The 25085-nt window shown below is 51.2% G+C and overlaps 1 protein-coding gene across 2 annotated transcripts in view; it reads right to left on the reverse strand.

The window, feature by feature from the left end:
* Positions 1-276: 276 nt before the first annotated feature.
* Positions 277-25085, reverse strand: part of OLFM1 (olfactomedin 1) — a 33917-nt gene continuing 9108 nt past the window's right edge. Inside the window, exons 1-6 of one of the 2 annotated variants that reach the window (XM_054848952.1) lie at positions 22237-22754; positions 20149-20298; positions 14576-14731; positions 11931-12150; positions 5159-5265; positions 277-2035 (exon numbers count right to left, since the gene is read on the reverse strand). In XM_054848952.1, the coding sequence (XP_054704927.1) occupies positions 1361-2035; positions 5159-5265; positions 11931-12150; positions 14576-14731; positions 20149-20298; positions 22237-22386 (1458 nt within the window). In that variant the 5' untranslated portion in view covers positions 22387-22754 and the 3' untranslated portion in view covers positions 277-1360. Of the gene's footprint in view, positions 2036-5158; positions 5266-11930; positions 12151-14575; positions 14732-20148; positions 20299-22236; positions 22755-25085 lie in introns of those variants that run through there. The other variant, XM_054848953.1, reaches the window with a different exon arrangement.

The raw sequence follows: 25085 nt of genomic DNA on the forward strand, positions 1-25085 counted from the left end.
ATCTCCTTGGAGCGGTACCTGCTCCAAAGGCAATGGGAAGGCAATCCTGCCGCGGGAGCCCTACAGAGCGGGGCCGAACCCTCCAGCCTTTCAGGCTCCTTGCTGCCGGCCCCTCCGGCTCCCAGCCGCAGCTACGCCTCAGGGAATACTCGATTTGAGATGTAAGGAAAGTCAGAATGGTTGTTCAGCGATTACCCAAAAAAACCCCCATAATAATTCCTGTTACCCTCCCCTACACTTGGTCACTCATACAGAGAAGACAATAAACAAAGCAGGGAAGTCTCCTAATATTTTTATTGTTCCTTAGATAACTGTGGATAGTACAAAGTTTTCCTCTTAAAAAAAATTAATTACCTTCACACTTCCATAAACAGGGCTTCCCATGGGAATCTGATGCCACAGAATTTCCACAGAAGCGATTTCCAACCACCATAATGCTATGTAGATAGTATAACAGTAAGAGAATATTCTTGTAATTATCAACATGAAGTTGGTTATCTGTGTATAAGGGTGAACACTGATCTTTTTTTTTCTTTTTAGAAACAAAACCATCATTTATTAATCCAAACTACATCATTGCATTTACAACATTCATTGCATAAACTGGACATACAAAGTTTTGCCACCTCTGGTAAATAACAGACATACATTATACAATATATTTGCTGAATACATAAGTTCAAACAATATGGGTACAACAACTTGTTCATAATACATACTTAAACCATCGTGTTTAATAGTTACTAAGACACAGATCCATGAGCTACTTCGGGTCTCAGCACAGTTAATCTAAGTGACAAGAACACAGTTGAGAGACAGTAGCTGCAATGGAAGGCGAAGAAAAACTAACCTGTGATAGGTCTTGTTCAGACAGCGAGAGCTCCTCACGGGTCAGCTTTTTCCGCTTGGAAATACAAATCACACATCCATCACAGCTGACCGTGATGTCGGGAAAAATGTCCATGCAACCCACACACAGAAGAGAGCGAGTCTCCCAAGGATAAACTTTCAACAGTCATTGCCTTACTTCTTTAGTATGTACTATAGGTTTGCTATCGGAACAGAAACAGAACGAAACCCAAAACTCAAGTGGTTCTTTAAGTGCAGTTCCAGCTGCAAGTACATGGTTATTCGTGAGTCTATAACACAGGGCCAGACTTCTAGAAATGTAGAGGTAATGCTGATCTGTCAGGTTTATGCTGAATAATCCTCCGTGACGTTGGTCTTAATTTTGGCAGCTGTTTATACATTTACTTATTTAAAGTGTGTTTCCTTGATATTAGTATTTTTTTTAAAATTCATTTCTCCCTTTTTTCCTTTTTTTTTTTGTCTTCTAAATCAGTTTCTAAACAAGGATGGACTACAACTCGTCAGACCTGATGACGTGGAAGAGGGTGACATTGTAAAGTATTTGGTGCCCGTTGTTCCAGGCATAGAGGGCCCGATCCTTGGGGTTGTAGTCCAACATGGAAATGTGCGAGTACTTGTTTTGGAAGGGGATGTCGATGTACTCGTAGGTGGAGGCGTTGGTCTGGTAAGCGTAGTGCACCTTGGTACCTCCCGAGTAGCCGTTGGTGACGTAGAGCGTGCCGCAGATGATGAAGGCCTCCCCGGCGCTGCGTTTCGGGTAGCTGGTGTTCCAGGTCTGGAGGCTCTGCAGGGTGTTGGGGTCCAACTTGCTGATGACGATGTTGCCCGCGTTCTGGTTGGTGGCGTAGACGGCCCACAGCCCGTTCTCATCCACCATGAGGTCAATGTCCGAGTGGCCGCCCCAGGCGTAGTGGTACATGTTGTTGTAGCCGGCATAATCCAGGCTGCGAGTCTTGAGAATGGTCTCTGTTTTCAAGTCAAACCTGATAATTATGTGGCTTTGGTATTTATTGAAATAGATAGAGCCATTGTAGACCACTTGACCGGTGCCTGACCACGGGTGAGGGAGACGGTGAGAGGTAAAATTGTCAGTATTCATGAAATCTGCCATGGATTTATATTCCCGAACGAAGCGGTTGTTGTGGTAGCTGTCCATGTACCAGACCTGGGCGAGCAACAGAAACACACGGGGTTAGAAAACAGCAGGGACCCGGCTGAGCCCTTTGCGCATCACCCTAGAAACTGAGCTGGGAGCAAAATCCAGAGCAAGGAATCCAACCTGCTGGAAAACGATGTGTCCAACGCCTGCCACTTATGCCCGGAAATAAACCCAATTTTTGGAACCCCAAATCAGCCAAGAAATCAAGTGAATAGCAAAGCTTTCCCGGGGGGTAACCTGGTATCTCCCCGGGAACCTGGGAGCTTAAGCTGCATGTTGGACACTGTCCTTCCAGACGGCAATTAACTTTTCTCTGGCTAAACCCAGCATATGTGTTGATGCTGCTTTGGTTCCCGAAAGCCCCATCGCGGTAGCACTCGGTAAATGATACCAGCTGCTGTGCAGAACTCCATTAATTTGGCACACAGAAGCGATGGATGCAATCGCTCATTGTCAAGGAAATTCAGGCAAAGTCCATATTGGTTTAAAAATCATACACTTCTGCATCAAAAGCTGAAACCAAGGCCACTACAATATAAGAGTCAAAGACATCAAAATCTTGGTATTGGTAGACGGGGGAGGGATTTTTAGATCATCATTTAAGTGCCAGTTCACTAGGGACACTGTCTAGACTCCTTTAAAAAAAGGCTTTTGTCACATGAAACCAATTCCGAGGCAAATGGCAAAGCTGTGCAGTTAATATCAAGAAGAAACACCCAGTCAGCGAGTGACATTCAGTATGCAGTTGCTGCCTAAAAATAAGATAGCTGCTTTCTGTAGAAACTGTTTAGGAAGGAGAAAAAGTAAATTAAATAGCAAGAGGGAAGCCTTTAAGGATGCAGATTTGGGTAGTGTCGTAGTGGAAACTTCTTTTGCAAACCCCTTGCATAGTCTGATGGTATCGTCTCTGCAATGTGACTGTCTCCAGGGTCCCCTAAAAGAGCAGACAAACGTTCACACACGGTGTGTGCACGTGAACTGCTTTTGGCTGCTCTATTTGAACGGCCGAGTGGGGTCTGCAAAAACTTTGTAGGGAACTTCAGCCCTCAGTCGTTACCCCCCTGGAAACACTGCAGAGGTGGGGAATGAACGTGTGGCGATGGCTCTGATCTTCACACCTCCACTGTGGGCCTGAGGGTGGCCGCCAAAGCACCAGAGAAAATCCACGCGTGTCCCTGAGCCCACGGCAGAGAAGTGCCTGCAGCCTGGGAGAGCTTCTGCTGTCAGACGTGGTGCTGGAGAGCATTCCTCACTTCATGAAATGCTCGCCTTCAACTAAACCAGCTTGGGAAATTACAAAAAAAACTCTCCAGAAAACTGATTATCTCTCTGCTGCTCCCATTTCATTATTTGGTATTAAAAATTATGCATGCTAATGCATTTTGCTGGTTTTAGAGGGACAAAGAGAAGCCCAGAAGAGCAGAATCCCATGTCATCATGCTGGGGCTGCACGGTGGCAGGACCCAACGCCTTGGAGAAGCAGAGACTGATGGACAGCAACATCTCACCGCACCGGCTGGCTTTGAGCAACCTTCTCCTGCCAATACACATCAATCCCTGTGCTCAGCATCCATCGGCTGCCTCGCTGCTGGGCTGCTCCTGCGCGACTCGCAATTTTCCCCAGTTGCGTTCAATGATTTCATGACACGAACAAATGACCATACGAACCACCAGACACCTCCTGGGGCTTGGCAGCGTAAGATGGATATGATGAAGTGGCAATCTCTCCCCATCCCCAGTTTCCCACTCTGCCAGGAAACCAATGAAGTTCACTTAATTGTGTGTTTCTAATAAAATTCACGGTAGATTTCTATATTATATGCACATACGTGCTTGTGAAACTTGAGCTAGAGTCCAGAGAAATTGCTTGTCTACTCTCACAACAAAAATACACCGCAAAAAAAGGCATGGATAAAAAAAATATTAAAAAATACTGGTTTGAGACAAAAAACATGGGAAGATGTTTAGCATTTGATCAACCAGCTTCAGCTGCAACAGGCCCGACTCTTCCTTCACAGCTGGAAAAATCACGTTAGTGCCGAGGGATGCAGCAAACACAGCCCAAAGGGGACAAGTCTGTCCCCTCTCTTGAGCAAAACAAGACGCGATGTGGGTAAAGCCTTCCCGTCCCACTTCATAATTAGGATCTTACTGGGGCTATAGGTGAAATTTTAATAACTGTAAAATATGGAGGTGTCGTATTGGGGAACCAGTGCCAACCAGTTGGCTGCAGGAGCAAAGAGCCCGACATCTCACGTCACTGCTGCTTCATTGCTGCATATCCAGAGCATCCCTCGTCCTCTCTTAGCTACAGAAAGCTGAGCACGGGGCAAAGCTCTCACGACAGCTGCCCCGATACAGCCCTTGCTGGTGCCCTCATCCTTTGATGAAGGATGCTGCACGCAGGAGGGAATCACCACGCAGCCAAGCTCTGTGGTTTTTGTTTTGTTTTGCTGCCTGCAAATCCTCAGCAAACACTCGAGATATTTTCCATTCCATCAGTCATGGGAAGCCTGGATTGATTTTCAGCCAGTTATTGGCCTCCTACCTCCTTGGGATCAAAATTGAATGGTCTGAATGGAAAAAAAAAAAAAGACCAAAACAAAGCAAAACAAATCTCTCTCTGGCTGCAGTCAGTTAATTCCTCACAACAATGAAGGTGGAGGATGAAGGACAAATGCAGTCAGATGCCTTTACTGGAGGCGCCGGCAGCAAAAGAGCAGCAGGGACTGGGACCATGGGTGTCTCTGCCCAGCCCCTGCCCCCTCCTGGCTGCCGACCCCAGATGAGAAACCCAATATTTGATTTTTCCCTCCTGTGGGGGGCACAGACCTCATGGTGACACTTCTGAGACCATGCACGCTCATCACTGCAGTGAGCGTCACCTGCCCTGGGAAGGGACCACTGCACGGGGCTGCTCAGCCCCCTCCTCATCCTCCCTCCCTGCGGCATCCTCAGCCCCCTCCCACCGCAGAGGAGGCCAGCAGAGCCCCACGAGATGAATTAGGACCTTCCACGGGTTTCGCAGGGCACAACCGGGGCTTCGGTGCTTGGATGTAATGAGTTTTCAATGCCCTCAGCCATGCTGGTGGAGGTGGGAACAAGGGGAGGAAGCTGTTGCGATCTTACCTTGTTCTCTCCCTCGGGAGCGAGAGGGTCTGTCATCCACGATCCGAACCTGGACCCCGAGGTTTTAATTGTGATCGGGTCACTTATTCCCGTCAGCTTGCCACAAGCTGAAAAAGAGTGCAAGGCTGGTGAGCACCGTGTCCGATCACCACCACGGCTCGTTTGGCGGTGGGTCTTTGTCAGCCAGCCCCGATGCCCCGATGAGAGGCACCAGCGCCGGCCACCACCCACACCGCTCTGCCCGTTGCTCTCCCCCGCTGCCGGGCAGCTCTGTTTTTATTTAATTAGAGGTAATTAGGCAGAGAACAACTGTCAGATGCTTTTGTTTGTTTCATGCCTCTTACTAACAATTGTCCCTATCACACTGGCCCCAAGAAAACAAGCTTTCCTGAACCGGCCGTGCCGCTAATGTCGCAGAATAGAAAATGAGAAGAGTTAGCCAGGGTCGAGCAGCCAGGTGGAAAAATTAGCTGAATGGCTCTACTCCTTTCTGCTCTCATAGAGTGGGCGCAGCCAAGACAGAGAGACAGACGTGTCCATTCCAGCCCTTGCTGGAAACATGCATTTGTTACGGGTTACACAAAGGAGAAAGAAAAAAAGCAAGGTGGGAAATTACACGCAATATAAATCTCTTCCCTGCAAAGACCATTTACGGGTTTCTACCAGCCACCTTCTCTGTTCCCTATCGTGTCTGCACACTTTGGAGACACTAATGGATTCAGCGGCCTCCTCCTGTCTCCTCTGCCAGCTCCAGGAGAGGAACCCACACGCAGCAGGATGGAAGGCAGGAGGTGGGGGGGGGTCCCTCGGGTCCTGCCCCGACTCAGCATCACCACAGCAGGGATGTGCACCCGCACAGTCCTACGAGCCAGGTTTTGAAGCATGCTTAGGTGCTCCACACCACTGATTTCATGCCATTGAATTCAGTGGGCTCCTCAGCACATTCGCCAGCCCAGCTAAGTGCCTCGCTGTGTTTTTAAGCCCTAAATACGAGGTGAAGCAGCAGCACCTCTCCTCCAGCTTGCCGTGCCGGCTGCCCACGGCAGCTTGTTTCCCTTCCACGGTTCTGTCCCCTGACACTGAACCCCGCACCCCTTTGGGGACGCCCATGAATAGATGCCTGCAACGCTACAGCCTCAGCATCGAAGGTGCAGCCATACGCTGAGTTCTGTCTCCAACGATATCCCCAAGTTTCAGCAAAGCTGACACCCTGGTCTCCTGTAACACCAGCGTTTTAGCATTTGTGCACCAAGGAATGACAGGCGAAGAGACGAAGATGCCGTGGGAGGGACTGGGGGCTGGTGTTGGATGGTCTGCTGCTACAGGAGCACTCATTTAAAACCTGGACACATTCAGTGCGGAGCTGGTCCTGCAGCAGCATCTCCTGAGCAAGACAAGCTAAGGTCAGGGGCACCAGGGGGACAGGCACAGCCTGGAGTTCAGAAGGTGTTTCCCAACTTCTCCCTTCTGATGTGGAAGCCTCTGGCAGGCTGGGGAAGGGGAAGGTGGTGGTGGGGCACCAGCATGACATAGCCAAGGGGACCGTCAGTCTTCCCACAGCCTTCAGACACCAGGCAGATAAAGAGAGATCCCACCAAAAAAAAAAAAAAGCAGAAAGCTTTCCTGGCCTCACTGAGACACGATGTATGGGAATTTGTCTGATGCATTCCAAACCTCTCAGCTCACGGGGAGAGCAAGGTATTGACAAAGGGATGCAAAGGGTTAAAATTATAAATGCTTAATGTCTTGCAAATTCCCCTTGCAGAGGACCAGCCTTCCTCTAATCACAGATCTGCTCAACGCTGCCTTCCATTATCACAGCCCTACATTGCTGTCACTTTATCTCTTTCCTTCCATTTCCCTGGAGAGAAAGGTTGTATAAAAGCTCATTGATTAAAAAAAAAAAAAAGTAAAAAAAAAAGCAAAAAAACCCCAAAAAAAAGCAGCAGCAGCAGCTGATAAGGGTAAACTAGTGTTTGCAAGTAGTGAGGCTACATCTCGTACACGTTTAGCTGGAGGCACATTCACAACAGCTCTTCAGCAACGCAAGAGAGTTGCTCTTACACAGGGCAAGGTGTTTTCTTTCCTGGTGTAAATCTGTCGCAGGCACTCAGATGCTAGGGGGAAGGTTTAAAATGGATGCTGAAGCCAAGTGCTCCAAGGCCCCTAGTTAGCTAGGTCCCTGCAGCTCTCATGGGCTTACCACCCAGGGATGGACAACTACGGCCTCCGTCATCCTCATTCACCCATCCGCTCCTGCTGAGACACACACCATGCTCCTAACACCATCAGCTTTTTTACCCCCTTCTCTGGGGTAGCAATCATTAAAAGCAGGAAGAGTACTTTACCGGGGGCAGAGGGGACTCTCTCCTACTGCTTCCCTTGGACATGTCGCAGTTTGAATCGGAGCAGTAGCTCACAAGACAGGATTCCTGCACCTCCCTACGCTCCGGCACGAAGCAGCAGCCTGCGCAGCAGCGGCACGTGCCAGTCTCAGCGCTGCTCTCCTCTGCGGATGAGGAGCAAAGCACGGAGCAGTGGGTTGGGAGCAGAGCTGGGGCGAGAGCCCAAGACACCCAAGTCCTTCCTCTGCCGGACTCTACTGACTCGGAGTTTTTAAGCCCTGGCTGCAATTGCCCTAAAACACCTGCATGACTGCCCAGCAAACCTGCTCTCCCGTTGGGATGGCAGGAGCGTGGGATGCCACGGGCATTTCAAGTCACTCTGGGACAAACGTACAACAGGAGAGCATGACCTGCTGCCCATCCACGGGTCCACAGCACGGGGGAAGCCTGCGAATAGCAGCTTTCGGGACATGCGTAGAGGAACTGTTTTCACTCCAGCGTCCACAGCACCGTTCAGGTCCCCGGCACCGTGGCCCATGAGGGCTGCGTGTCCCTGTTCCTGGAAAACAGCACAAATCAGCCTCTTCCCGAGGGACCCTCCAGGCTGACCCAGCAAACCGCCTCCGACCTGCCCTCCTGCAGCTCAGGGGAGCAGCAACGAAACACCACCACCACACAGCCCCTTCCTCCAGCCACACGAGGAGTTTTCCAACAGAAAACACGCTTTCCTCCAGCCAGTTAAGACAAGTGCTACCATCCTCGCAGGATACTAACACCCCCGCTGGATACTTACACCCCCGCTCCATATTGCTCCTAAGATCCAGCCCACAAGCGACGTTTAGCAACTCAGCAGCAATTTATCCACCGACGCAGCCACCGTTCCGGCACCAGCACCGCCTCCTTCCGGACTCTGCAGTTCTGCTTGGGCGGCTGCTGCCACAGCCGAGCGCGTTCCCAGCTTGGGCTTCCCACGAAGCCGAGGTCTGATCCGTCCCCCATCCCGGTCCCAGCCCTCTGCAGCGGGGATGGGGCTGCAGCGGTTGGGTCAGGTCCTGCCCTCGCCTCTGTTGCCCAGCCGGGAGCTCTCCCATCCCGAAATCATCTGGGACAGGCTGGCAGGGCTCTGTCCCCGTCCCTGCACCAGGGTTGTGGGCTGAGATTTTTTTGCAAGAGTCAGGGAAAGCTTGTGCTATCAGGCAAAAACATGAGCCTGTGGAGCGCAGCTCAGTTAAATTCCTCCTTGGATCAAGGAGTGACAACCTCTCCACTCCTCCAGGGCTCCTCTAAGGAACATTAATGGAAACGTTAAAATCCCTGTATAAATAGTGATCTTTAAGAGTGTAAACAGAATAACAGATTGAACGTGCCATTATTGATTTTTTTTTTTTCCCTTCACACCCATCCCAGGGCAGGAAGTGTTTTCACTACTGATCCATCAATAATGCTTAGGAAATCCAAAATGCAAACCAGGACCTTGTCTAAGGAAAAAAAATCCTGCTGCAGTGTCGAGCATCAGTGCTTCCCGGAGGATGGGGAGAGGCGAACCAGACGGGAACGCAACACATCCCCATCCCTTCCCTTCCCCCGTGCTTATTGCAGCAGCTCCCTGATGCTGTTCTGGGCACTCTACGATGCATCCTGAGCTGTAGCAGGCGAACACGCACCAGGTGAGCAGCGTTTCTGACCCATGCAGGAGAAAATCTAAGCTAAAACGTGCTACTTGAAACATCAGTGAATCCCTCTGAGCGGATAATTTGCAGCAAACAGCAATCCTCAGCAAACAGGGCCTCATCATGTGCCAGCAAAGTGTCTGTAAGGTTGTTATCCGAATTTAACTCAATTAACTACCATTTTCATTCGTTTACACTCTGGAGCGATAAACAACATTGGAAATTCAATCCATGCTGTTTGCTGTTAAGTGACCAAATAAATCACCCTCCCGGGCGAGCAGCAAACCCTCACGGGCAAACCCTTGTGAGACTCAGTGTCCGCCTCCACGAACACCCATGGGTGCTGCAACACCCTAAGGCAGAAAAGCTGCCCTGACCCCACGGTCACAGAGACAGCAGAGGAGAAAGAAGGGGCACAGCCAAAAAGCCCAAATAAAGCCTCAAAAAGATTAAAAAAAACAAAACCAAACCAAGAGTTTCTAGGAAAAGTTGCCTGCAAGAGCTCGCCATCCGAGCTGCCTCAGTCAGTCTTACCTGGGCTCTGCCTTGGGTGGGTGTCCCAGGTGGAGGGCCTGAGCACGAGGGGGATGTAACGAGCCAGGACATGGCCCAGAGCAGAAGGGGCTAACGGTCCAAGAGCAAACTCTATTTGTTTTGGAGCCCTGAATGGTTTGGGAGCTACTTCTTAAAGTCTGCCCAGGGTCTGCGGGAGCATCATCGCAGCTTCCCTGGCTGGGGTAGAGTCAGCCTGGGCTGGGCAGCTCCACCGAGGCTGGATGGAGAGGGGCTGTGGGGTCCAGGATGGTTTCATGTAAAGAACTATCCCTGGGCAAGTACTTCTACAGCCCGGACTCAAATCCCTGGTCCTGCTGCTCTTTCCTCTCCCTGTCACCCACAGCTCCTCCTCATCTTCAAGAGATGGGCTGAAGGCTGCGGATGCAGCAAGTGGCTCCCTCCTTGGGCACCATCTCCTCTCATCACACCCACCTCTGCCTTCGCCAGGGGAGGAGCGACAAAAGCCGTTTGCAGGGCAGAGCTGCCCTGTGCTGGCGGTGGGGGGCTGCCGGGGATTTTGCTACGTGACCTTGGTCAACCAGACGCTCCTGGGCCTGTTCTCCATCCTTTCATCTTACCCGCTGCAGGACTGTCATTCCTGAGATGTCTGTATGGTCCCCATGTGATAAAGCTCCGGGTATTAGGTACTGCTAACACAGAAAGCACCGAGTCATTACAACCTCGATCATTTCTGTCCCCGTTAAGCTTTCAGGGTGAAATTCAAGTGGGTGAGGACACGGTCTGGACTTGCCTGCCATCCCCAAACCGTGCTGCCTCCCCCGTGACCGTCACGGGGCGAGGAGAGGGACTGCAGACACGGTGCAGAACGCGACGGCACGACTCGCCTCAGCCTGTTCCGCCCCCGAACCAAACCCGGGCACATCAGCGCTCGTTAGTAAATGAGAAAGCAAGTTCTGCCCTCTCACTTAGCTGGGGGGGTGACACCTGCCCACCGGGCAGCTCCCCAGCGGGATCTCGGTGCACGACTCGCTGCATGCTCGTAGTTTAAATACCTCCGAGCATCCAGGCTTGTGTGGAAATTCACTTCCCTCTCCAGAGGTAGCTTACAAGGGACGTACAAGGAGGAGGACAGGACGGAAATGCAGGAGGAAATACAGGGGAGGCGGCTGGGCATCTAGAAACAAGCAAAAGCAATCCCACCAGCAGAGACAAGAGAGAAACAAAGCGTTACCTTGCCAAGGATATAAAGTGCTCAGAAGAGATCTGATCTTCCAGGAAGTTACCTGAGAGTGTAATTTCATATGTGCTACCAAAATAGACTGCAGAGCAGTTAATGTGTTTAGATTATCTAAATTGCTTAACAAGAAAGTCAATAAAGTAAGTAGAAATTAAATCAAGTCAGAGCTGGGCCGACAAACGGCGGGGAGATGTCTTGCAGCTGCGGAAGGCAGTGCCCTTCTTCCCCCCTTCTCCACCCTCTGTTTGGGGTCAGACGCTGGGGTTAGCTACGGCGGTGTCTCCCCACAATAAACCCACAGCCTTCAGTCAATTGCCACTCTCTGAATGAGATTACAGATGAATCTCTCGGGTTTTAGCATTGCTGGTTACTTGGCCTGATGGAAGGGGCTCCCTCAGGGAACGGGAGAGACGGGGAGGATTTACAGCCTGCACACGGCATAGTCCGGACCAGACCGCGAACCCGCACCAGCTACGTCATGCTCTTCTCAGCAGGGATTTGCAAGATGCAAAAGGAAAGGCAAAAGGGAAACCGAGTCACAGCCCGCACACACGCGCACACTAGTTAAAGCGGTGTGCAGGGACCTTTGCTGAGGTGCCAGGTCCGGTTAACAAAAAGATTGGACAGCGGTGCATAAGCAAAAGGGGTGCATGTGTTTGCTTTGCATAAGCGTCATTTGCAATAGGCCACGCATTTACCGCATTTCACCGCCCGCTTATGCAAACGCTGCAAAAAGGCACATGCCTAGTCAAGGGCCGGATCCTGAAGCACTTACGCCACGAGCAACATTGGTCATGCAAGTAATCCTCAGCAGGACTACTCCCAAGATCCATGTTACTTATAGCATAGATATTTACAGGATCCAACCCGGCTGTGCGAGCTCATCCCTTACGGCCAGGCAAGGCACAAGGAGATGTCCACGCTAGCATCTCTGCCTCCAGACGGGATGCGTGGGTTAACATCGATGGTGTTTAGCCGGTGCCACCATGTTGTTCTGAGCCTACCTAATTTTTGCATGCATGCACGAAGCCTTTCTTCAAGATTTGACACTCTGTTCTGAAGCTCTTCGTAGTCATAGGCGCCAATCTCTTCCTGGAGTTCGTTTAGAACTGACGTCAGATTCTGGACCTCCTCTTTAAACTGCAATACCAATTTTGCATCGGCTTTGTACTCTTCCAACACTGGTATCAAAGGCCTAAGTTCCTCCATTTTCGCTTTTATTGCCTGCAAGGTTAAAATAAGCTTGGTTCAGTGCTATGCGTGCAAAAATCTGCAACACTCTGCCTTGACCTGGTTGCTTCCTACGTGAGTGCAATGTTCATATCCCACAATTATTATCACTAAAATTATTTTAATTATTATTTTGGTCCAAATGATGTATTGGAAAGAACATATTAAACAGGCTGCAGAACACCAAAATATTTGGGAAAGGCCTTTATTTGTCATTTTTAGAATGCAACATCTTAGGGTTACATGCTTCAGATCACATACACAAAGAGTTCTTTTTTTTTTTTCTTTCCAAAAAATAAAATAAAATAATATATATATGCATTGACAAGGGTTTCAAACTATTCATGAAATGCATCTACAATTGCATGCAAAGGAAGATCTCGGCTGTGTGGTTCAAGGTTCCTTAGTGAGATATGGTGCTAATTTGGAAAATAATCAAAAAAATAAATGCATGGTGCAAAATGCTCTGTGGCCCTCTTTTCATGGTTACATGGGAGTGAACTGCTTCTTCAGTCACTGCAGCATTGAAAAAACTTGCTTTTAAGTTAGCCCTGTAAGCAAGAAAATGAAATACTGTTGAGGATCTAGCTCACTAACCTGCCTTATATAGATAGCCATTCATAGACAAATACTCTTACGGAACTAAAGAGAAAAAAAAAAAACCCCACAAACCACTCACATTTTAATGCTGGCATTAGCAGAAACAAAATGCTGTGGCTGTTATTTAAAATGGTGCTTTGGCAGCAAATTAGACAAAAATTCCTTACTGTTTTTAGGCATGCTATAAAGAACATAAAAATCAAAGTCATTATCAAATTTATTTTGCAGAAACGAAGACTTTTTTTTTTTTTTTTTAAATTAAATGAAGGCCTCGTTTAAAGGCATGGTATGCAGCATTTTGTTAAAGATGCTTTGCTCCAGCAGCTAATGAGTAGACATAAATATGCATGCACCTACCCGCTAATGAAGCGTGTTAGTATACGCAGTGTACCTGGTGCTGCTTAAACTACTGCACAGCGGCCAAGTTCACAGCGCTCAGGGCTGTGACGGCTTGGCTGTCTGCTGAAGCACCTCGGGGGTGAACGGGATCAGAAATTGGTCCTCAGCCTCATTTCTTTCCTTCCCATCCCCTCCTATTTAAGTCAAGAGACTTTCCCTCCTGCGGTTTGCACGTGGGGAATATCTTGGTTTTCTTATTTACTTGCGCTTCCTGGTGCAAGCTACCTGGCAGGCGATGGGGAGGAGTAAATTCAGCAGAATGGAAGGGGGGGAAAAAACAAAAAAAACCCCCAAACCTCACGCTTAAATCAGAAAGATGGTCCTTACATCCAGACTGCAGAGCTAAATTTAGGGTCCTGCGGTGACTGGAGATGGGGAGTGGAAGAGGTGGAATTGGTGAAAAGTTTTAAGAACCTTTTTCCCAGCTTTTTCTCATGAAATCTCGGTATTTCAGTATTTAACGTATCAATTAAAAAAAAAAAAATCTGCTTTAAAACAGCAGCCAGCTGGGCAGCTGCTGGGAAACAAGGATGGGAATCAGCTAGGTGGCCGATCAGAAATGTCCCCAGATTTCACTAGAAATCTTCTCAATTTGTCTTTCCTATCTATTAATCCAAAACATTACTAAAATTTAATATTCCAAATATTGCTGACAACCTGTTTTTGGCAATTTTGGTCATTCTCAATCAAGTTCTTGAAAATTTGACCTTTGCTCGCGATGACAGCTTCATTTAAAAGGCTGATATCTTCTCATTTGTCCGACACCAGGACAAACCACGTATAATCCATCAGAAGGTGCTGGCATTTGCACATCCTCGAGATGAGCAGTTTTCCAGCCTGAAGACGGTTGTAATAATTGTACTTTTAGGGTTTGGGTTTTTTTTTGGGGGGGGGGGTTGATTCGTTTGATCGATTGCCCTGTTGCTACAACCGCCCCAAGGAGGGAAGCGATTTGGTGACGGCCCATTGCGGTTTGCCACGTGCTGCAGAAACACAACGGAGCCCCGGCTCCTGGCTCTTCCCAAGCAAATCAGATCCTGGGCACGGCGTGGGGAAGGGCTGCCTGGCCACGGAGGGAAACCCACCTTGCCCTGACCTCAGCTGCCCTGGGGTCTCCCTGCAGACCCTCTCTCACGGAGCAATCCTACTTGGGGCACCCAGGTGGTTCGTGGGTACAGGAACACGGAGATTTATGCTTTTACCCTATAGAAAAATGTGTTGTGGCTGAGGATGCGATGCTGCAACCTGGATCTGGCTGTCCTTTGGACAGGAGGGAGCTGCACGGGTGGGCGGCCGCCAGCGCCGTGTACAACCGGACCAACGGCTACGTGAGCCGACGCGGCACCGGGGCCACAGTCCCGTGCGCACCCTGCTAAATCCCTGGCCACAGCTTCGTTAGCGGTTTGGAAAGCAGACATACCTTAAACTGCCTTGCCAGGTGCTGCTTGTGGCTTTCTTCCACTTGCTTAAATTTTGATTCCAGTCCCCTCATCTGGTTTTCCATCTTCTCAACATACTGTAGGTCTCTTTGAGTCCGCCTGTCCAACACCTCTATTGACTGGGACATGTTTTGCACCTGCCAAACGAGAAGGGGTTCATTAAGAAGGTGTCACTTCCCCTGCAGCAAGACAGCCCCAACGCCGAACGCTGACCTTTTCCAACACAGTCAACAAAGCTAAAGGGTAATCAGCCTATGCATTATTTACCAGTTAATCAACAGCATCCTAGTATTATGACCCCCATGCTCTAAAATAGAGCAAATTGGTTTCATAAACATTTATTCTGCTGTGCTGCAGAGAATGATTTAACAATCACACATGCAAATAAGGGTCGTAGTCAAGGCTAAAACGCATCACTCACGATGGCCTCTCTGAGAGGCTGGGATGGCAAAGACAAGCTCTTCGCTGAGCAGGAGCACATCTGACTACGAGAAACACTTCTGCTGAGGTGCACGTTATCATTTCTTCGTGCACACAAGTGACACTTACTGATTGCCTAAGTGCAAACTTTACTCCCAGCTAGTAAAAACTTCATTATCCAAACAGCCCTACTGTTTACACAGCATCTGCCACAACAAATCCAGCTGCAGGTGAGGGCATCTTGAAGCTGGGAAGTACCACCGGAGCTCCCACTCCGGCCGGCCCCAGTGGTGCCTGCCCACTCAGGCGGTTGTGCCGCGTCGGCATCTTTTCTAGCCGACCGATGCCGCATCCCCGTGGCTCCCCGTGCAGCGCCCATCTGGCCCTGCCGAAGGAATGATGCAAGAAGGTTGGCTGCACTCATTGTGAGGAAAGGAGCTGAAGGCGTGAGGAGGGGAGGGAAACGATAGCTAGGCTGACCTGATTTTGCAGGTTGGTTGCCATCTGATTTATTAAGCTATTCCCTTCTCTCTTTTTTCAGGCTAGAAGGTAAATGAAGCTCTGACTTAGGCAGGCACCTAAGCACCTATTTAGCATTAAGCAGTGGGTGTAATTTAAGGTCTTTGCACCAGGGATGGTTGTGTCTGTACATGACAGGGCTCAGCCCACCGACGGGTGCTCCTGCCACTGCCGCGCTCCCCACAGAAACGCGGCTGTCGGCATTGGTGGGGATGACGCCCGTGTTTAAAATGAGTCAGGCATCCAAGCATGCTGCTGCGTCACGGCCCTAACTAAAGGCATCCTGGTTCAAGTCTCTTCATCTGTGGGCGTCTGAGCAAAACCCAAACGTGAGCCAGCGCTGTCTCTGCGGATCCGCTCCAAGACACTTCCCAGAGCCCATGCTGCCACATCCGCTCCAGTCTCCGTCCCCGCCAAAGCCACGCGCAGACAGGCTGGGACGGGGAAAGAACGGTGCAAGTGCATTACTGCCTCCAGCAAATCACACCGGGCTGCCGTGACTTACCTCGAGTGACAGAGCGAGGGGACGGCGCGACACCCGCACGCAGCTGGGTCTCGGGGACTACTTGCTGAAACCAGCATAGGTCAAATGCCAACTTTGGCGTCTGCATCTCTGAAGGGATCAAAATGCCCATTGCTCATGCACGATGACAAGAAAACTACTACAGGGAACTATTAAAAATGTATGGACAACCTATATTTCAAAGGCCAACAGTGAGGAAACATTTTGTACAACCAGTACAACTGCTCTGGGGATCTAACGGTCGTCTTCAGCAAAGGCGAAGCTATTTTCTGTCTCTGAGTCCCAACGCATCACCCAGAGACGAACCAGCACCCATCCTGACTACCACCAAGGACCTGCTCAGGGAGGTGTGAGGACCAGGGAAGAGCAGAACAAGACCCTCTTGGTTTGAAAAGGAAAAGAGCAAACCTGAGCTCAGCCGGAGCCCATGTGGTTCCCCTTTAGCCGTGCCTCCCCCGGGGTACGTGAGCTCTCAGCGCACACGGCTGGGTGCTAATTTACCTGGGCTGGATGTGGAGGAGTTTGAAGACCTCTCTCTACACCGAGGCAGGAGAAGGGAAGTCTTAGACGAGCATGACTGGTCTGCAGATATTTTTATCCTTGTAACCCAGTCTATCCTCCTTTGAGTCAAGCTGTATCTACATAGGAGAATTGTTCCAATGGGTTGGAATAGGAATGACTTGGAGGGATTCTACAAAATTGATCTAATTTATTCCACTAATGCATAAGCCCAATTAAAGGCCAAGCTGCAAGTAATTGGAAAAGTGCATTTCTGTAATGATATGCTGGTATCTTACGCTGCAGGGGCTGAGCGATGCTACGGGGTGCTTCTTACGCTGCCTCCTGGATGGCAGAGAGGGAGAGACAGACTCTGCTAGGAAATGAATCAGAGCATCTCGCTCAGGCTTGCGCTCTGAATCACCTCTGGAGGAGTCTGCCTCTCCCCTGACTGCAAAGGAAAATAGCCTCCTCACATGCCTCTAAACTGAGACGCCTAAAATTAGCTGCTGTGCTATTTTGGGGACGTGTTTTACAAGTCCAGACTCTCACTATTTGTTGCCCGTATTTTTTTCAACCAGGCAAGATTCTGGCCAGACTTGTAAAAAGTCAGTCTCCATCATTCCTGATCTCCACGTGCTTCACCAGCTGAAGATCTACTTGTTTTCCTTCATTAGCATATTAAGCCCTTGATCCAGCAAAATACTTTGGCACATGATTAGATTTCAATGAGACTGTTCATAGCTTAAACTTAAGCATGTACATAAGTGCTCTAACGAACTGAGACCGAAGGATACCGTCTTTCAAATTCCCTCGGCTTCATCCGTCAACCACTATCCTCAAACATCAGCTAAAATGCTTTTTGGCTCCACTGGTGGAGCACGAACTCTGAACACGAAACCTCATTTTCCATCGAGCTAACAGGAGAGAGATACCTGTGATTGTCTTGGGGAAAGAGAGTTAATTTTAGCATTTGAAGTAGAAAATTGATACAAATGAAACTTGCAGTCCTTTCTTGTCATCTTGTTTGACACTGAGTTGTTTCAGAATTAAACCGGAGTAACGGAGAGTCAATATTGGCCTGAGGACCCTAGCGAGATTTATATGGTCAAAGCCACGGTTTAAACCCTGCTCAAGCTTCCCTGTGGATCAGCCTTTCGTGCCAGCTCAGAAGAGCTGTTCTAAGCCCATCTTTGGGGTTTGAATTGAGATGAATCTTTAGCGTTGCGTAGCCAGACAAACTGGTGGAACAATAGCACGAGACATCTCGGGGGAGATTTTTGTGGTCTACAGGAAGAATTAGCGGAGGGGTGAACTCAGCCGATGGATCAGGACATGGAAAGTTCATTTTATAAGGTCTGTAGAAGGCAAAGTGAGGGCTGAGAAGAGATGTCATTGTCCTCCCTATATACACCTTGGAGCGAATATCAAAGGAACAAAAAGAACTGTTTAATCTGGAAATCAGTGCTGGCACAGAATAAGAATTGGCAGGAAACCAAAATGGTTTAACCATCAGAGTAGGAAGTCCTCCCCGATAACAGGGCCAGAAAAAAATAAATAAAAATCTGTTTGAAGATAAAACATAATCTGTTTATGAACAGGATTTAGGTGATGTCTTGGTTTGGATGCAGTCCAAGATCTGGACTCAGCACCTGACACATAGAAGGCTGGAAGGACTCCGTGTACTCCAGCCAAAGATGAGCTCAGACACCTCGGTGTCAAAACATGGGCTGAACAGTTTGTGCGGTGGCGAGCAGACCTGGCTCACCTTACCTCACTTAACACCTGCTCTTTAAACGGACGGGGTGCCCAGGATTCACTTGCAAGCAGCACGAACTGCAGCGTGTACGCGTACGCCTGTGCCCATGCGTTGAGGGTAGATGGGGTCTTGGCAGCTCTGAACCTCAAAGTACCTTCAGCTGCTGGAGCCCCTGTGCAGAGGTTTTTCACTGAAGATGATGTGGTTGGTTTGCGTACACACACAGACACACACCCACCAATGCAGCTTATTTCTTGCCCGTAAAAGCGATGCCTTATTATTTCCATAGACAACTGCCAGGTCTCCTCCTTTGAAAATCCAAGCGCAATTACCTCTTTGACACGTTACGCTTCTTCATCTGCTAGCAGAGAGAAATCGGGAGATACGAGTTTTTCTATCACAGAGCTAGAGTTAAAATCTCGGATGAGAGAAGGAGTTTTCAGGTTTGAAATCCTTCCTGGGAAGCTGGAAGCTCTTCTCTGCAGTTGCATTTTCCTATAGGGATTATCATTTCAGCCTTTGTCAAGATCAGATGTCTCGCACTAAGAGCCTATTCTTTATTTTGGGGTTTTCATATAGGTTAGCGTAGGAGTGAGATGCAGATTAGCAGGCAGGTAACATATCTCTAGAACACATGCCTTGAAATACCACTCCTCCCTCACTTTATTCATTGGCAGCCGGAGAGCTGCATAAGGGAAAAATCACTGAGCACTTACACCCTCCGCATGGGAACCGATGTTATCCCACGTCTCGTGCGCACAACTTGCCTGTCCATTAGCAGAGGGCATTGGGTCAAATCCCGCTCGTTTAATGCATATGAGCAGTTCTGGGAACATGACGGCTCTCGGACGCCTGTGTCAGCTGCTAATATAACGCCTGCTGCCTCTTAGACAAATGTGCTGTTGGACCGATTGCCGCTATTGCTTAGAGAAATAAAAGCTTGAGTGGGATTATTTTTAGAAGCCTCTGACATACCGAAGAAGTATTTTAGGGCTAAATGTTTCCTGCCTCCCTTTATTGTCCTTATCACATAGGAAAATCAGTTAAGTGTAGGTTTAATATAATATTGTTACGAGTGACTAATACATCAACTTCCCGAAAGCAGTGGGATAAAAATTATTTTGTCATGCACAATGCATGCCAGCATAGCATTAGGGGTAATTACACATCCAGCACAGGACTCCACTTGTATTTTAAAGAGAAGAGCACCATTTCACATGAAACAGCATTTCTTCAACAAAATCTATTATCTGGAAAATTTCTTGTTATTGGGAATGTTTCCCTAATGAGATTCTTTGATCTCTTCGGACAGCAGGCTATTAAAAACTAATCAAGTGGATGTCAACATTAGACCCACTAACTGTCATTTCTGTGCTATTTGATGTCGACAGCTTATACTGTTTTATTCGACCTTTTTAATATCAGCTTGGCTAGGAATGCATGGGCTTTGGGTTTTTAATTCTATCTTCTCTCATCTTGTTGAGGCTCATCCTTTGAAACTGCTTGTGTTAACGTAATGAAAAAATTGAGTAAATTACATCTTTTTTTTTTTTTTTTTTAGTAACGTGGTTCAATATTTTTGCTTTGATCTCAGCAGTTTTAACCTGACCTTAGGCCACGGTCTTGTTTCCTCTGTGCCTCAGAAACAGAGATTTATCGTCCTGACTGCGGCTGATTATTCCCTACTACACGCACGGGGACAGCTACGGCACAGGAGGGCTGGCCCGAGGGGTCCATCTGCCCTGGAAACCAAAGCTCAGCCCAGCTCGCTCGCGTTTTTACCCCCCATTTCATGGCAAACCAAACCACCTTTCCCAGACCAGGTCAACCATTACCTTTTCTAATAGTTGTCTCAGCTGCTTTGTCCTGGCATCACGCGAGCACATCGTCTGTTGAGGTGCCACCACTGTGCATATACAACGTCCTTCGCTATCTTGGGCAGAGCTGTAGACCTGCCAGCTTTCCTCTGGGTTGGTAGGCAACACCTAATTAACACAGGGAAAGACGGATTAAGTAAATGAGGGGAGGCCTGGCAGGGGTGTGGGAGGCGGAGGGGGCTCAGTGGAGGAAGCAGGATGGATGTGGCAGATACTGGAGCTGTGCTGGAAGCGGAGGGAAGCTCCTCCGAGGGCCCAGCTGGCAAAATTCACTTGTAATGCAAAAATATGCATTGGGGACAAATAAAAGAAGGGTCTGAAAAGGAGAGCAAGAGCTGAAGCAAGAAGGCAACGCGCGTGGGAAAGCACGGACGCCAGGAAAGCCAGGAAACAGCGAGGGTTGTAGTGTGCTGTAAGGCACCGAGCGCATCGGGGTGGGGAACCCGCTGCCCGGCCGTCGTTACAAAGCACTTGACTTCTTGACACTGCGAGAAGGATGTGCCCGAGCTACCAGTGAGGACGCGGTACCCCGGCTGAGGGCTGAGCAGTGATCAGTGTGCCTCTGCAGAGCTCTCCCGCATCCGGCAGCAGGAAAATCAGCTCTCCTGAGTAAACGGACACCAGGAGTTATGTTTCCTCCCTCCTCCGCCAGACTCTCCCGGGGATGGGGAGGTTCACCAGATGACCATTTCCCTCCAGATGTTCTGCGGGTCCCAGGCAGGGAAAGCCAGCAAAGAAGGGATGCGGTCCGGAGGGTACAATCAGTGCCTCCGTCTGCGCTTTCAGGACACACCGCGGAAAGGGAGCCCAGCCACAAACACAGCACGCCCCCCAGCCCCCCTCGTGCACCTTGTGCTCTCTGAACCTCTCTGATCTTAATTTTTCTTTGATCTCACAGTACTTTGCAAAATACATTATTTAATCACAATTCAGCCTCCGATCACTTTGAAGATACCACCGTTTTGCCAACCAGAAGGGAAATCTTCTTTCTACTATTTCAATATTACAAATAACCTTGCAAATACCCATGTTGACAGACACGCACTAAGAGAGACGGCTAGGCAGACAGACAATTTGATTCTCTAGCTAAAACAACCGGAAAAAAAAATAATAAATGGGTCTCATAATCCCTGGTAACACGGAAAAAAAATTAAATCCCAGCTTCATTCACAATCAGCAGAACCACTATATGAAATACTCGTCTTGAAACAGCAGAGCTGTAACACGTTAGCTCTTTTAGAAGGCACAAGCATGCAGCCTGGAGGCGAAAGGTGCCCATTTTTCCCTGCTAAGGGAAGACAGACAGAAGGACTGTTTTTCTCAGCCATTTCCAAAGTGGCAAGACCAGGCACCGTACCAGCCCTCCAGCAAAACAGGGACAGGAAACATACGGCACGACCAAAATATACCGCAACTTCTCCACCGCATTTTCCATCCCATTAACAACTATTGATTAAAGGCAGGCAAGCGAAAGAGATCTTGCGGGACTCGCACCTGCTGTCCCAAGCTGCTTCGCCCTGCGACAGCAAAGCGGCGACGAGGGAAACTTTGCAGCCCTTTGGCTGAAGGCACGGGGGGGCCACCCGGGTCGCACCCAGCCCAGGGCTAGGTGGGGATGGCTACGCCTGGGAGCGGGAGGGGGAGAGGCGCTCCCCGCACCGCCACCCCAGTCCCCCGTCTCCTGACAGCCCCCCCCGGCCCCGCTCCCGCACGGCCCCGGGGGGCACTTTGCAAGCGATGCCCCCCAACACCCCGAGGGGCTTTGCTTCTCTCCGGGCCGCTGCTCTCTGCAGCCGGGGGGGGGGGGGGGAGCTCCTGCAGGGCCTGCCGGCGGCGGGGGGGGAGAGATCCCGGGGGTACGGGGTGGAGGGGGGGGGGCTACCAGACAAGGAGGAATTTAGGCAGCCCGGGGGACATTCAAGCGAGGAGGGGCCGGGGGGAAACGGGGCGGGTGGCGGGGCGCAGGCAGCTCGGGAGGCTGGAATGCTCCGGGCAGCCGGGCGCCCCCCACCCCTCCGTCCCCTGCCCGCCGCCCCCCGCACTTACTCCCGTGCTGCGGTCCAAGGTGCCGCCCGTGGCCGCCGTGAGTTTGGTGGTGTTGAGCCCCACGAGGGAGGGCAGCGTCTGCGACATCCAGTTGGTGATCATGGCCATGGTGCTGAGGACGACTCCAATCTTGAGTAAAGGCACAGACATGTCTGCGGGGGGGGGCGCCAGGCACCCTTCATTCTGCACCGGCGCCGGGCTCCATGCCGCTGGGGACGGGCTGCGCCAGCCGCCCGGCCGCCGCCGCCGCTCGCCACCGGCCCATCGTCCGCCGCCGCCGCCCCGCCGCGGCCCTGCCCGGCGCTGGCGATGGTGCCGCCGGTGCCTGTGCCGGTGTCGCCGGAGCCGGTAGCGGAGCGGGGCTGGCTGCCTCCCTGCGCCCGCCGCCGCCGGGCGCGCCCCAGCCGGAGCGGAGCGGAGCGAGCGGCTGCAGGAGGCGGGACGGGACCGGGGCGGGAGGGAGGAAGGGAGGGAGGGGCGGGGGGGCGTGAGCGCCGCGGAGCGCCCAGCCAGCCGGAGCGACTGCGGAGGGCGGGTGGGAGGCAGGGGGGAGAAAGGGAGAAGGAGGGGAGAAGGGATTTGGAGAGGGGAGGGGGGAGCGGAGGGGAGGAGAGATTTGGGGGAGGGGAAGAAATTTTTTTTCTGGGATGGGGGGAGATTTGGGAAAGGGAGAGCGGAGGGAAGGAGAGGAGAAAAGATTTGGAGAGGGGGGGAAAGATTTAGGGAGGTGGGAAAAGGGCTTGGGGAGAGGCGGAAAGGCGTGGGGAAGGGAGAGAAAGGTTTGGGGAGAGGAGTAGAGATTTGGGAAGGGGGGGAAAAAATGGGGAAAGGGAAAAATTTGGTGAAGTGGGGAAAAGATTTGGGGAGAGCGGAAAAGAATTGGGGAGGAGGCGGGAAAGATTTGGGGAGGGAGGAGAGGAGCGTCGGGGAGGGGCGGTGTGGGGCCGGGCCGGGGGGGGGCGGCTCCGGGCAGGGCAGGGCTGGGCCGGGGGGGCGGCTCCCCGCTGCGGCGCGGCCCCGCTGCGGCGCGGCACTGCGGCGCCCCCTGCCGTCTGCTGCCGGCGGCGCCGGGCGCGGTGGGGTGCTGGGCCCGGGCGGGTCGGTGGGCGCACGGCCGCAGGGGCCGCGGCCAAGGAGCGCCGTGCCGGGAGTCAGCTTCTCCAGGGGACAAAGGGCAGCTGCTGCCAGCGAGGGCAGTCGGGAGCAGCGTTCCGTGGTGTGGTGCACGCAGGGGCTGCACCCCGCCCGCACAAACCCACGAGGTGTGGGACCCAGGCAGGGCACCTGGTGGTTCCCCGGACCTGTGGTCTTCCCAGGCTGTGGGCCATCAGAGCATCCCCCGCATCCCTGCTTGCCCCCTCACCACACTCCTCCGTCAGCACGAAGGACCCGATATGCTTGAGGTAAATCAAAATGCCTTGGCAACTCTGCCTGCCCTCGAGGTGGCAGCCCTGCTCTTACCCGGTTCCTGCCCCAACGCTGCTCTTGCCCCATTCCCAGCAGGCAGGGCTGCATGGACAGGAGCGATGGGGCAGCATCAGCCACTGCCAGAGCATCCCACTCCAGAGTCTGAAGAAAACGCTTGGCTTTCTGTGGCTGGTGTGGCTCTGAGGCAAACCCTGCTGAGGAATCCCATCAGCTGTTACACTGCAGACAGCATACAGCCCGTCTGTACGGACCCAGCGTATAGTCTGCAGCGAGATGGAGCTTGTTCATGACTCAGGTTTACTGAAGGGGTTTGCAGAACCATCCTGGTCACTTCAGAACCAAAGTCTCCAACCAACAGCGATCTGCAATTCCTTGCAAATCCTTCCTTAAGTGAACCTCTAAATACCCCGTGCAATGCAAATTATGAAATGAATCCCCTGGACCTCTCCAGAGAATAGAAGTGACGTCCCTCACTCCGCTGGTATAGCACCAGCCTCAGCATGTTGGAGCAGCCACCGTGGCCCTGCTCCTGGACACTCTGCACTGTCCATGCCCCCCCCACCCCCAGCCTGGCTGGCCCCCAGGAGCCACCACATCCCCACTGGAGACTGATCAGCCCAGCCCCAAACCTGCCACCTCCAGAGCCGTTCTTCTGAGAGCATGGCTCCTTGGGGTCGTGGGTCTCATGGCTCCCTCCCCAGGAGCTGTCTGGGATACAGCTGTGAAGGCACTGAGGGGTGCCTTGACCCACCAGTACTTCCTTGCCATACAGCATCCAGGCTGGTGTGCAGAGCAAGTCTCAACTGGGGAAGCAGGGAGCTGTGCCCTGAAATGCAATCGCTGCCGAGCTGGCTTGTCCCACCTTAATGGGACCTTGCCCCTAGCTGGGGACCTGGCCCTTGGCATGGGATCATCCCAGTGCACCCCAGCACCGCTGGTCTGGGCAAAGGGAGCAGAGACCGGTGCCAGCCAAGTGGAGCTGTTTGTGCAGAGAGCGCCGGGGAGTTCCTGCAAAGCACTGAAAGGAAAGCACATTTAGCAAGTCCACCAGGTGGAGAAAAAGAGATGAGTTAGAGCGGTGAATCCAGGTCGGATCCTTTCCCTCTGACAACACAGTGGCAGAATCAGATGCTGGCAGCTGGGAGGCAGTGGCCGGTGCGTGTCACAGGCTGCAGCAGCTGAAATGCCATTCCCTTCCCTCACTTCCCAGCACCCTCAAACCATGTCACCCCTGCCCTTTCCCCCTGCTCAGGTCAGGCCAGGTCTAATCCAGTTAAGTCAGGCAGCTGACAGGTCAATCTGCTGCTGAAATCAGTAAGAAAACACTCCTGCCCTCTGAATCAGACACTGCCCTGCTCAGGGCTCCCAAAGTAGATGAACTGTTTCCACCCCATGAAATTAGTGCCACCCAGCCCAGGCAG

This window comes from Grus americana, chromosome 20 (genome assembly GCF_028858705.1).
Source record: "Grus americana isolate bGruAme1 chromosome 20, bGruAme1.mat, whole genome shotgun sequence".
In the NCBI taxonomy this organism is placed as follows: Eukaryota; Metazoa; Chordata; class Aves; order Gruiformes; family Gruidae; genus Grus; species Grus americana.